Source organism: Astyanax mexicanus, chromosome 11, assembly GCF_023375975.1.
Source record: "Astyanax mexicanus isolate ESR-SI-001 chromosome 11, AstMex3_surface, whole genome shotgun sequence".
Lineage (NCBI taxonomy): Eukaryota > Metazoa > Chordata > Actinopteri > Characiformes > Acestrorhamphidae > Astyanax > Astyanax mexicanus.
In genome coordinates this window covers 46,389,562-46,403,068 of record NC_064418.1, presented here as the reverse complement: position 1 = coordinate 46,403,068, position 13,507 = coordinate 46,389,562, and the positions used below count along the sequence as shown (strand labels likewise).

Genomic DNA, 13,507 nt, shown 5'->3' with positions numbered 1-13,507 from the left:
TTGGTTCTACCTCTTTACAAAGCGTTTCTGAATTACCTGTCTCTGCTATTTTTGTGTATGACCTTGCCTTTTGTTTTCTCGTCGCCGATTTTTGCCTTTGCCTCTGATATTGGATTTTCTGTGTTTGACTTGGACTGTGTTTTCACTACTGCCTCTTGGATTATCTCTGCTTCTGGATATCTTGTGTATGAACTCTGGACTGTTTCATGGTTATGGTATGGTTTTGTCTACGTTGCTCCTGTTATTGGTGATTACCTGTTTTTCTGTACCGACCAACAATTTACCTCTGGTTATTTTTAATAAACGTTTTTAACAGTATCCGTACTTGTCTGCGTTCTGTGCTCACCATGAGAGCTAGACTAGTACTGTCTGTGTTGGGTACATAAGAGCTTGTCATAAATGTCTCTGATTTGAATGTAAATGATTCTATGTCTTCTGATATGATCTACTCACTGCCTCTGGGAACTCTTTTCAAATTACATTTTTTTATTAGGGATCGGAACTATTTTTTTATTGAATTCCCACTGTTCTATTTAGTTTTTTAGCATGTGCTGCATTAACTAACGTACTTTGGAAAACCCTAATATTGCTAATTATCAATGGCCCTGGCTGTCCCCTCTGTCTCTTTGGGTTGGTAGGGTGGTTCTTCCTTTTCCACATCACTCAGTGTGAGCGATACCAGCCAGCATCTTTTATCTGGCTACATAGCAGAACTGACACTTAGCATTCTTCTCCAAGCGTGTTGAGCCTTCATTCATATATCCTGTTATCAAATGAGTTCTAGATACAGTAGTGACCTGGACTGTTAATAACTAAACCGTTGAGAAAACTACAAAACAAATGCCCCAAAAAGATGCACCTGGCAGCCCTTGAACTTTTTTTAGCACTGCAACTCCTCACAAGCTCCTAGTTACCTCTCTGTGAATCAGTGCAGTAATTGAGCTGATCAGTGCTGGAATGAAGCTGCTGATGGATGAGTCTGAGCTACTTTAGCTTTATCTCAGTGGATCAATCTGCCCACAGCTTCTCACAGCCTCACAAACTGACTGAGCAGATACCAGCTGCAGGTGGGGAAAAGCCGCCATTAAATTAAACTGGGGTTTATTCCTGTTTTTCAGGCAGGAGGACCCCTCCATTTCTCCATTTTCACCCTGAGGGTCTCCAGTCCTGTCAGAGCACTCATTACTGCCACTCTGCCCCAGCTGCCTATCACTGGAGGAGTTACTCTCCCACAGCGTCTCTTCTGAAACCGAGGGTGATTCACAGCATCCAGCCAGGTCACCCAGAACAACAACCAGGCGTGAAAGTGCTTCCCCTGCTGCCCTTGGAAAAGGCCTTCAGAGGATCATTTTGGGTAGTGTACCTCTTGGTGAGAGATCATTCACTGCTATATATTTCCTTTATGGTGCACTCAAAGACATTTTACCCAGTTGCCAGGCTTTGAGATGGAGCACCTCCATGGAAGGACAGTGTTACTAACGCTGTTTCTTTTTTCAGTAATGAGTAATCTATCTAATTACTCTGACTGTCACTATAACGCCGTTACCATTTCGACACCCCGCTACTGCACGTTACTTTAGCCGCTCAATTAACTTTTTTTTTTATTTATTTTTTACTTCGCGCATACAGACAAAGGCGCAAGTGTGTGTGTGTGCCTTGTGTGCGCCTAAGCAATGATTGTTGTCTTTGCTGTCGTGCACTCTATTCACCTGGCTTATGAAAAATGCTCTGAGAAGGTGGGGATTACGGGGGCAAGTAACACAAAAGTAACGCAATAGTTACTTTTTACTGGTAACTAGTTACTTTTATAGTGGAGTAACTCAGTTAGTAACTCAGTTACTTTTTTGGGAAAGTAACTAGTAACTATAACTAATTACTTTTCAAAGTGACGTGCCCAACCCTATCTAAAAGATAAAATGCTGACCTGGCATAGGCCTGTGTGGATTGGCTGCATTTTGGATGATGCCTTCTACTGTATTTATCAGACATTCACACAGAGCTAAGGGCCCATGGTGCTCCTCATCACCCTGTGGGCCATGTCCATCTTTGTACCATTCTGAGCTATATAGGCTTACAGCCTGGGGTCTACTCTTTGTAAAAGCCTTGCTTAAATTAGTTCTGGTAGTCTTTGTATTTTACACTAACCTTCACACATGTAGGAGTAGGTGCCATTTATTTTTGATCTTCTTTTCTCCTGTTTATTTCTGTAGGGTCGTAGGATATTTTCTGTGCCTTTTTTTATTTTATTTCGTTGTGCTTCCAGGTAAGGTAGCTGGGGCTGGGTTAAGATTTGTTTTGTTTGTTATTTTGGCATTAAGCTCACCCTGAAGTCATTGTGAAGTTTTCTTTTTGTGTATTTAAGTGATTGGTCTTGATCTTAATATATATTTACTGAAAATCTATTTCAGTATTTCAGACCTTTTGATTAGTTGGGAGTTTTTTTCCTGTAAAATAAAACACTCTTCATAACACTCTTCATTGTTTTCATGTCTTAAATATTAATCTAAAATGCAAAAAATGAATTACACTAAAGAAATAAATTTAAACATTGAACTTTTGACTGGTACTGTATACTGTATGTATATGTATATGTACTTGTGTGTGCACATTATGTTTTATTCTGAGGATTAAGTTTTGTGTTTTGACTCTTTTTGCTTCAGAAACCCACACAAAGGTTCATTGAAGCTCTGGAGGGGAAAATGAACCACAGTAAAAGTAGGATACTTGCTTTTTAAAGGGTTGGGCCTCTGAGGCGTATTCTGGGATGGGAGGATGGGAGGATGGGGTGGAGGAGAGAAGTGAGGAGAGCAGCTTCAGGCTGGAGCAAATCAAATACACTCCAGCACCACAAAGCTACAGAGACAGCAAAAGAGAACAGTGATTCATTCTGGAAAACAGAGAACACCATCTCACCCTGCATACATACACACATCCACAGCAGCCTCACACTCTCTCACACAGCTCTCACATCCACTAACATTCACCACTGCAGCACTCACTACTCTGAGCCAATGGAAATAACGAGTGTGTGTATTTATCATACGCACACACAACAATTTATTTACCTAATGGCTCCAGCAGCAGACTGTAGTTCTGTGTGTTTATTCAGCTGCAGACGACTAATATCATATTTTCTCACTCGCTAATGGAGACGTGAATCCATCAACTGCCTGATAAACACCCCCATTTCATATCCCACTGATTCAGATATATTTATCAATATTTGAGCAGCTGTAAATGCACACAGTTATTATAGTTTCACAGCTTTCATCCAAATATCACACTGCTCCAACCTCTGGTGTGATGATCTGGGGAGCCATCGCATACCACAATCAGTCGCTCCTAGTAGTGATAGTAGGGGCACTAACAGCTCAGCAATATATGTGCAGGACATCCTTGCTTCTAATGACAGGACTTTTAACTGGCCTTTTTCAGCAGGATAATGCTCACCCACAATGCACAGCAGAGGTTTCCTGAAAATGTCCAAGAATATCAAATTGCAACTCTGCAACTTCTCTGGCCTGCTCTGGTCTTTATAGTCATTGTTAATTGAGCATTTTGTAATAAGGATGGAGTGCTACACACTAGTAGCTCTCCAGCCCAGAGGGTTGTTGAACCCAAGTGCAGAACAGTCAATCTTAATGCAGGTAAACCTAAGAAGAAACTAGTCTCCTCGGCCAGGCACCAGCTTTTACACATTTATTGGACAGTTTATCTATTAAAGTCAGTGGTGGAACCAGAAGAGGCCTCTTTCTGGGTTGTAAACTGCACATGGGGCTTAGATGGGACCCGTGTGAGATTAAGGTGACTGTAATGATGGACCCCATTCTGGCAAGCCCCAGTAACAGTCCCAGAAACACCACGTCCATACCGACCTCTAACCCAAATAAACTTAAAAAACCCATTCAACCATAGGCTAACTATGATAATAAACACTGGATTTTTTTTGGCTGTGCTTTTCTAATGTAATAATCTGTGATTGGTGGATTTGTACAACTGATATTCTCATGTTGGTGGACTTTTAGATGTGCTTTTCTTTTATTGGTGGAGAATGCACTGTTCTCTGAATGGTCCTAATTAGTGGCTGTTTTATTCTCCTAATCATTATTTTTGTTATTTTATTATTGTAAAAAAGCCACTAATTATGACCAATCAGAGAACAACCCATTTAAAATCCCAGAAATAGAGACGACTGAACACGGTGAATGTCTGTTTCTGAGAGCACACTGCTCTCTAGTGGAGGAGGGGTGGAGTTGCGTGGTTCATTACCTGTGAATTCTCAGTGGAGGTGTATTCATTAAACTATTGTCTTTCAGATGGTTCAGTTTACTCCAGAATATCCCCATATTAGATGAGTCGTTTTCCATCAGAAGTGCACAGTATATGTCTACAAACTGCCTACTTTGGCTTTAAGACCGATATATTTGTATAATCCTGATGGCTGTTTTGTATTGTATTTTATGCTGCATTTAAGTGGTGCTGGTTAGATCTGAAAAAAAAAAAAAAATCCCAGCAGAAAGCGAAATATTTGAAAATAACATACTCTACAGACCTAAATTGAATTCGGTATGTTTTATGCCCTTCACCAGACCATTTTTTTTCTACAAGCTATACATATTACATAGTGGTTTAATCTTATTGAGTTTATTTTTAGTCTGCATTTTAGTTAGCAAATTAGCCATAGTCCACTAAACTATCTGTCTATCTAGCTATTTATTTATTTATTTATTTATTTATTTATCAATGAGTGAAACCGTTTATGTATTTATTTATTCCGTTTATTTATTTATCTATTAATTAAATTATTAATTTAACAATTTATTTAAATCGTTTATGTATTTATTTATTCACTTTGTTTATTTATTTATTTAATAGTTTATTTATCAATGTATTTATTCCTTCATGCATACATGTATTTATCAATTATTAAATCATTAATTTTATTAATATTTAAATTTATTTATTAATTGTTGGCTTATTTCGCGCGCGCGTGAGGACTTCAATCCTGGGGCTCGCGCGTCATTTCCGGCTGAGTTTGAATCCGCGGCATGGACGCGCAGGGAGTGCTGGGTGAGTCGGTGTTTCAGTATTTAAGGGTTATAAGTGTTAATTCAGGCTGTGCGGGATCTGCGGGCTGTGCGGGGCGGTTATTCTGCTGTTTATGATGTTTGCAGATGTACTGTTTATTTATTAAAACAGTAAATATCAGCGGTGTTCGGCTCTTGCCGGCTTGTGTTTCGAATTGTCCGTTCCACCTTAAATATTGAGTCAGGCGGCAGATTATAACCCGTCTAACTTCAGCACCGTTTAAGGTGGAACGGATAATTCCAACAAGCTAAGCTAACTTTAGCCTCGTGACCGCGTTTAATAGTTTTAATCATTAAAATAACATAATATAGCGTCACTACACACATATTAGATCATTTAATACAACCTTAAAGCACAAAATAATCCCTATAATTTAAATAATAGTTTTACATTGTACCGTTAGCATGTAACCTAGCTTAGCTAACAAGCTAACTTAAAAAAATAATATATATTACTACTGTTAGTTATAGTAACTTTCTACTCACACACTCACACACTGCTCACTACTGTAGGTTAACTTTTTATATTAGTATATAAACAGTCAAAAGTTTGGACACACCTCTTCTCATTCAGTGTTTTTTTCTTTCTTCTTCTTATTTTTTTTTTACCTTGTACATTTATTATTGAATACTATATTATACCCATGCGGGAACACATGCATACTTATTTATTAAACCGAAAGTGTTAAGTACATCAGAATATGTTTTATGTTTTAGATTTTTCTTTGAGGACCGATTTGCACACACGTATTTTAATCTTAGTGTCTTAATGTTAGAGAGTTTAGGAATAGTTTTCTCAGCATCTTGAAGGAAGGAGTTCCTGGAGGTGCTGAACAATAGTTGATGCTTTTCCTTCATGCTCAAATAACCAAATCTTTTTTTAACAGTTTACTACAAAATTCTATAGTTTTCATGTCTTTACAAATTGAATAAATAAATTAAAAAAAGAAAACACTAAATGAGGAGTCCAAACTTCTGACTGGTAGTGTATAAACTATATTATTCTAATGTGTTAATAGAAAACAGCAAAGCCTATTTTATAACAATATAACAGTAAAACAAATATTAAAATTAATAGTATAACTTGAGTATAATTATTTAATAATAATCATTATAAAATCACACACAGTTTTCAAAGCTTTCTCTGTGAATTGCACGGAGATATCGGAATTACAAGGGTGATAATTTTGTTCACCATTGAGATACTGAAATGGGCGTTAAGTACTTTAATTTCTTTAGGTCAAGATTAAATTACATTCCCATCTGTTATTAGGAAAGTAAAAGTCAGTGAAGTTTAGTAAATGTCTGTGGATGTTGTAATGGTCCAGTCTCTGCCCAGAGGAACATTTTGCAAAGAGGGATTTTCCAGTACATTGGTAAATTTAGGTTAGAAGTGAACAGTAGTCTGATAAGAAGCTCATTATACTGATGGAGATTCATGAATGTTGTATTCAGAGATAAAACAGTAAAGAAACCGCACCAACCTCCCTTTTTTAAATCTTTAATTAGGATTTGAACCGATGGCTCTGGGCTCCCCCACCTCCCCGAAGCCCGGCCCTGGGGCTCAGTTCTTGCCCGGGTTTCTGATGGGGGACCTGCCAGCTCCCACCACCCCCCTGCCCAGAACGATCAGCCTGAGTGGAGGAGGTGCAGAGATGAGGTCTCCTCTCCTAGCAGGTAAACACAAGAAGATAAAAAGCTTTAAAGTGTCTGTATTACTTTGTCTCTAAACTGAAAGCAAGCATTTCTTAGTGGAGAAGAATATGGACAAAATACTGTGTTTAATGGTACCAGTGTGCTGGAAAGACCATCCCTGCCAAGCCTAATATATTTATTCTAAAAACTGGGGTGTCGGGTCGCTTTTTGCGAGAGTAGTTCTTCTGGCCAGGTCACACGTCTTTATGTACTTACGTTACACAAACAGCCTCTGAAAGAGGATCCGGATCAGTTTTACTAAAGTCGAGTGGTTGGTGGAGCAATGGGGACTTCAGAAGAGGAAACTCAGATCTCAGTAGCTAATTCACTCATAGTAAAACCAAAGAAATGAAGGAGTGAAGTTTCTGACTGAGCTCTCTCTCTCTGTCTCTCTCTCTCTGAACATAACCTGGAATCGGACCAAGCAAACCAGTTGTTTTTCTATGAGTCAATTGTAGACCGAAGTCATGTTTAGCAAAGTTCTGCTATTTCCTTATCTATATTATTCCTCCCTGCTGTACAGTCAGTTGTGTGTAAGGAGTTCAGTATGTTATGTGTCCTAACTGATGAGTGCCTGTTCCATCAGGTGGTTCTCCTCCTCAGCCTGTGGTTCCCACGCCCAAAGACAAGAGCGGTGCTCCTCCAGTCAGAAGCATCTATGATGACCTGACCAGTCCGGGCATCGCCATGTCCCCCCTGGCATCATGCAAACAGGTGAGTTCTGGCACTGCACCTGAAACCTAACCGTCCATTTTATTGCAATGTAAAATCCTAATATGTGTAAAATTTTGTGTTTCAGCCTTACTCTGTGCTGCACACTCCACTAGCAGGTGTGATGGGAACCCCTGGTACAGGTGAGGGTTTATCTGTAACTTCAGTTTTAGCTTATGAGTTGCTTTAAATATAGATTCCAAGCAGGTGTATTGTAACATTTTAAATAAAATGAAGCATGATCATATGTAAACACACAGTGTGTGTCTCTCCTGCTGCAGGTGCAAGTATGTTCAGTCCTGCGGGTTTGAGTCAGCAGAGGAAGAGCACCCTCTCACCTGCACAGGTGGATCCTTTCTTCACTCAGGGAGACGCGCTGTCCTCAGAAGATCAGCTCGACGAGACCTGGGTCACAGTGTTCGGGTACTTGAGTATAGTAAAATATAGTAAAAATAATACTCCAGTAGATACAGATACAGTATTTTAGTAGTTAAGTACAGTAATGAAGTAAAAATAATACTCCAGTAGATACAGTATTTTAGTAGTTAAGTACAGTAGTGAAGTAAGAATAATACTTCAGTAGATACAGATACAGTATTTTAGTAGTTAAGTACAGTAATGAAGTAAAAATAATACTCCAGTAGATGCAGTATTTCAGTTCTTAAGTACAGTAGTGTAGTAAAAATACTCCAGTAGATACAGATACATTTTAGTACTTAAGTACAGTATTAAAGTAGTTCTATTTCTTTACAATAACATCTCAGTTTGTGTTGATATCTAGAATTTGTATGTCATTGTGTGGAGAACTATAGTTGTGGTGTTTTGGTTTCTGCAGGTTCCCTCCAGCTTCAGCCTCCTACATCCTGCTGCAGTTTGCTCAGTATGGGAACATACTTAAACATGTAGTAAGTATTTAATTAAGAATATATATTCCTTAGACACATACAACATACTGTTTGATTTTTTTTTTTTTTGCAATGCATATACATTCAGATTAGTATATAAATATTGTATTGTACGTTTCTTCTTTTCAGAAAACAATCTCATCTCAATTTTGCTCATAAGCATATTTAAATACGAGATTTTTTGCTATATAGCCCAGCCCTAGCTCCAGTGTACTCTGTAACTGTGTGTGTTTTTTAATGAACAGATGTCTAATGCCGGTAATTGGATGCATATCCAGTACCAGTCTAAACTGCAGGCGAGGAAAGCCCTCAGTAAAGATGGGAAAATCTTTGGAGAGGCCATTATGATTGGTGTCAAACCTTGCATTGATAAGGTAAGAGGCATTTATTGTTATGTTTATCTTTAATTAAGATTATGAAGATTATGAAGATAAGTGGTAATTTACAAGAAATAAAGGCTTACAAAGGGACTTCAATGTGGCAGCTATGTGCATCATTCCATGTTTTTTAGATCAGAAGTCATGGGGCCCAATAAAATCTGTTTCATTTTTTGGAAAATTCCATTCCAGAAGTATAAAGCAGCCTCTATTAGAGGTGGGCAGATCGATCCAAATATCGGTACCAATGCTGCTATTGATATTGAACAATACCCATGGAAAAAGATCAATACTCAAGCTTTTTCTCTCTCACATACACTGACTGCTGCTCACGTGGATTCAAGTCTTATTCTTTGTCTGTAAGAGTAGACCTATTCTAGGTCTTTTGGATCCTTTGAATCTATGAAGCTTAAATATTAAAAAAATATTGGTATCTGTATCGATATTGGCAATACTGGCCGTGCATTTACTTGGTATCTGATCGATACTAAAATTCCTGATATCGCCCACCTCTAGCCTCTATTGGTCAGATGTGGTCCTGACACTATCTGTGAGTGTGTGTTAACGGCTACATGTGAAAGTGGTTTTTATGAGCTGAATTTCTGAGCTGTACTTGTGTGTTAATTGTGTTTTTGTGTGTTCTGTTGATCAGAGTGTGATGGAGGGATCGGAGAAGTGTATCAGCAGCAGCAGCGGGATGTTCACTCCCCCAGTCAGAGCCAACGGCACCCCCAGTCACCCTGTGTCCACGCCGCGGTCGGCCATGAGACCACTCAGCGCTGCCTACAAAGCCTCCAGCAGTGAATACCAGGTACCTTTATTAAAATCAGGATTAAAATGCTTAAATACTGGTCTATAGCTGTCTATTTAGGACAGAAGTGAAAATAATCGTGTAGTGTGGTGTGATGCCTTGCAAACAGACTAGATCATTTTTTACTTATTATAATATTTCAGGGTATGAAATAAAATTTTGCTTTGCAAATAAAATGTCCTATAGCTTCAGTTCCTCAGAGTGGGATTAAAGGAGAAATCTGATGTGTAATGGACTTGGGTTGTAATGAAACTTGATAACAAGTAGTTAATCCCCAAGGTTCTGAAATACAGAGCTTTTAGCCAATGCTCCTAAGAAGTTTACAATGGTAGTGATGGGGGCATAGAGTTGCCCATGCTAAAAAATCTGTTTCTCCACAGCTCCACATTTCATTGGTAAAATTCTGAGGTATCTGACATTTAAAATGAGGCACTGAGAACTTTTTAAAGTTTATTAAAAACACTGTTTATACACACACTACCTTCTGGTAGTTCTCTGACTCTGCTATCTTGACATTTAGTCACGACAAGTCGACTTATGAACACAAACATAAAGGTAAAAAAGTAACACATTGCAGACTTTAATCTGTGGAAATGCACCAAATCCAGCTATTGCTGAAAATATCTTATATAATATTCATTCATGCATTTTCCACAGAATTAATTTTGCAATCTGTAGAACTACCTGAATGTACTGTGTGTGTGTGTATAAACAGTGTTTTTAATACACTATCTGTGCACTTTTAAAGCTCTCAGTGCCTCGTTTTAAATGTCAGGGCTCCCAGAATTCTACCAATGAAGTGTTGAGCTACTTTGAGCTTGTTAATGGTGTAAAAATTGTGAAAAAAGTGATTTCTCTGCATGGGTAACTCAATGCTCCCATTACTAGCATTGTAAGCCTGTAGGGAGCATTATCTAAAAGTCCTGTATTTTAGAATTGAAGAGAATTGAGACTTTTAGATGAAATTTCGCTCCAAATTCTGCACCAGATTTTCCATTTCACACCAGATTTCTCATTTTCAGCCTAGTCAGACTGTATTTTCATTTGAATGGAAAAAAAGCTGTGTAATCCAAGACTATGCTTAATCATTGTTAGGGAAACTTGTGTTTAAATGTTTAACAGCAAATTATTATTCCAGGTAGTTAGAAGAGGAAATGTGCCAGATTATTGCCCTAAAGAAGCAGCTGTGTGTGTGTGAGGGAGAGAAAATGAGAAGAATGGGAAGTGTAAGACAGAAAGAGTTAGTTATGAGATTTAATCCATATTTCAACATAGACAAATTAAAATTTACTTTCCGAATCTTGAAGCAAAGTAGCAACGGCACATTTACATCTCTTAATTAAACTATTAGCACATCACCAGGCTCTATAGAAAGAGTGAAGACAGGAAGTTGAGGCGGAACCTCTTCAGAAAGCTGTTTTCTGTATTGTAGGTGGTGTCAGACAGAGAGACGCCGAGGAAGGACGACAGTTTAGTGTCTAAAGCGATGGAGTACATGTTCGGCTGGTGAAGCCCTGCTGCTGCTGTGAAACGTGAATTCACCAGGTTTTTCCCGAGCACTTTAAAGATGGAGCCCGCCGGAGGAGCGGACCGGGCACTACACTTTACAATAGACTCTTTCACACGGACTGATCACATGACCTGCCCTCAGAACAGCCACAGTACCAAAACCCTGCAGGACGATAATGCCAAAACCTGGAAGCTTGAGTGGGAGTGGGGCTGATTGTGTGTTTGTTTGATTATTTGGTCCTTTCTGATCAGGTAAATTGCGTCTGATTGGTCCAAACTTACTGGTGACCAATCCGTGAATGGAAATCTCTGCCTTCCCAACGTCGCAGTCTGAGAGGAATACTGCAGCTTTTAATCTAACCTCAGTAGAGTACAGTCAGTTTACACACACACACACACACACACACACACACACACACACCATCATTTCTACACATTTCTCTAAATGTATTAGAAAATTCACTATTCTATGACTGGAAACTAATAATGACGAATAATAGAAGACAATGGGTGATGCCAAGTTCCTGAATACAGGTGAATACAAAATGAAAGTCGTACCAAATGCGTTTTTTCCAACTTTACAGTTTTGCTGAAGAATATTAGAGATGGTTTGTCCTGAAAAGCTTAAAATAGAACATAATGAAAAGTTTGGTCAAACTCGATTGCATTTTTTTTTCTTTTTCTATTAGTAATTTTGCCACTTTTCTCACCACTGCATAAATTAAATAGCCTAAAATGTATTTTTGTCTTGCTTTTCGAACAGAAAGCAATTACAAAACTACAATTTAAAAAATATATATATTTATTAAACACTGAACATTGGACTTTTAACATCCCTCCTGGCTGTAAATTGATAAGTCAATAAAATGCCATTATTTGGTACAATTTTTTTCAGTCTTTTGTCATTTGGCTGAATGGTGAAAGTTTTTTTTTTTTTGTGGAACAAATAATTTTGGTTGCCTAATATTTAGAACATACCTAGAAAATATAGAAAAAAAAAACCCTTTTTTTTTTTTAAACTTTGCCCACACCACAAGGCAGCTGACGAATCACTACTAACTCTTCCTTCTGACGATATAGTTTCATAAAAAAAAAAAAACCTTACACATTTACAGCTTAATTTACAAGAAAAAAAACAATGTGAATGTGATTATGTATGTTACCACTTCGTATCAATTCTTTATCAGCCCATTGACTTCTATTATAAGTTTCATTACCACTAGATTTCCATTCATGTCTAATTCTGAGAAATGTTCTGATTTTATATTAAGTGATATCTGACTGTACGCTACAGATCCAGCAGATAAAAGTTAGGTTTAAAATCTGGAGTATTCCTTTAAACTCAGACGGCTGTCGGTGCTCAAAGTCTAATCTGTCTCTCTATCAGAAATATATTGGATCATTCTGGGATGAACTCGGCTGTTTGATACCGATGGTTTTAATACGATAAAAAGCCAACTTTTTTAAAACGTGTGTCTGCTTAAAGATGCGTTTGCTTTCTGAAACACTTTATTTTAAAGTAATGATTGTTTGGTGAAATTGGTCGAGCTCCACTGACCTCCTTTGTTTGTTTGTATCTACTCTACTCCTTTTGTATCTGCTGTCCAATCGTCTGTATTTCTTCTTATCAAGTTGTGTAAATAAATATTTCTTTCTCTAACAGTTTGGCACATTTTTGTATTCATCACTACTATGGTGCTGAATTCAGCACCCCTTCACTAGAGAGGCTGCAGGTGACTTGAGTATTTTTCATTATTTCTTAGGAGAGTTAGCATAGCTTAGAACAGCATTATGGGTGTTTTCATTATCTAAGACGTATGTGCATGCTCCTGAGAGGTGGTGCATTTCCTGGCGGGGGTGCTGAATTCGGCACAACAGAGGCGCTTTGGGTGATGTTGGTAGAGGGGCCTGATGCTTTTAGTGTGGGACTATAGGACTGGCTGCAAAGGAGAGGGAGAGCTTAGTTCCAATACAAACAAGTTAATTCCTTTTCTCTGAAAAGCCCAGCTGAGGGAAGGGTGACAAAGCTAAGGAGGAGCTAGAATTCAACTGTGTAAAAATCATCCTTTAATAGCTCTGTAGATCACTGTTCTACACATTAGTTTTAGCTTTTGGTCATTCAAAATAATGTGTTGAATATCTTGTGGTATTGGGTTCTCTCTGTTTTATTTGCTCTAGTTGATTATAAATGTTCAGTAAAATAGTAAACTTAATATTGGTGGTGTTCCTTTCTGGCATTATTCCACATATACAGTTGTACAAATTGACTGTAATTATAATATTAAAACATACAGTTATGGAAAAGAAATAAGAGACCACTTTAAAAATGATGAGTTTCTTTGATTTTACCAAATTGTAAACCTCTGGAATATAATCATATAATCATAATAAGAGAAAGATGGATGATCACAA

The 13,507-nt window shown here is 38.0% G+C and overlaps 1 protein-coding gene across 1 annotated transcript; it reads left to right on the top strand.

The window, feature by feature from the left end:
* The first annotated feature begins 5,013 nt into the window (after positions 1-5,013).
* Positions 5,014-12,755, top strand: nup35 (nucleoporin 35). The gene is made up of 9 exons (XM_022680053.2): positions 5,014-5,070; positions 6,597-6,764; positions 7,369-7,496; positions 7,582-7,636; positions 7,775-7,916; positions 8,329-8,398; positions 8,644-8,772; positions 9,428-9,586; positions 11,019-12,755. The coding sequence occupies exons 1-9, from the start codon at positions 5,049-5,051 to the stop codon at positions 11,094-11,096; spliced, it is 951 nt and encodes a 316-aa protein (XP_022535774.1). The 5' UTR covers positions 5,014-5,048; the 3' UTR covers positions 11,097-12,755.
* Positions 12,756-13,507: the final 752 nt, after the last annotated feature.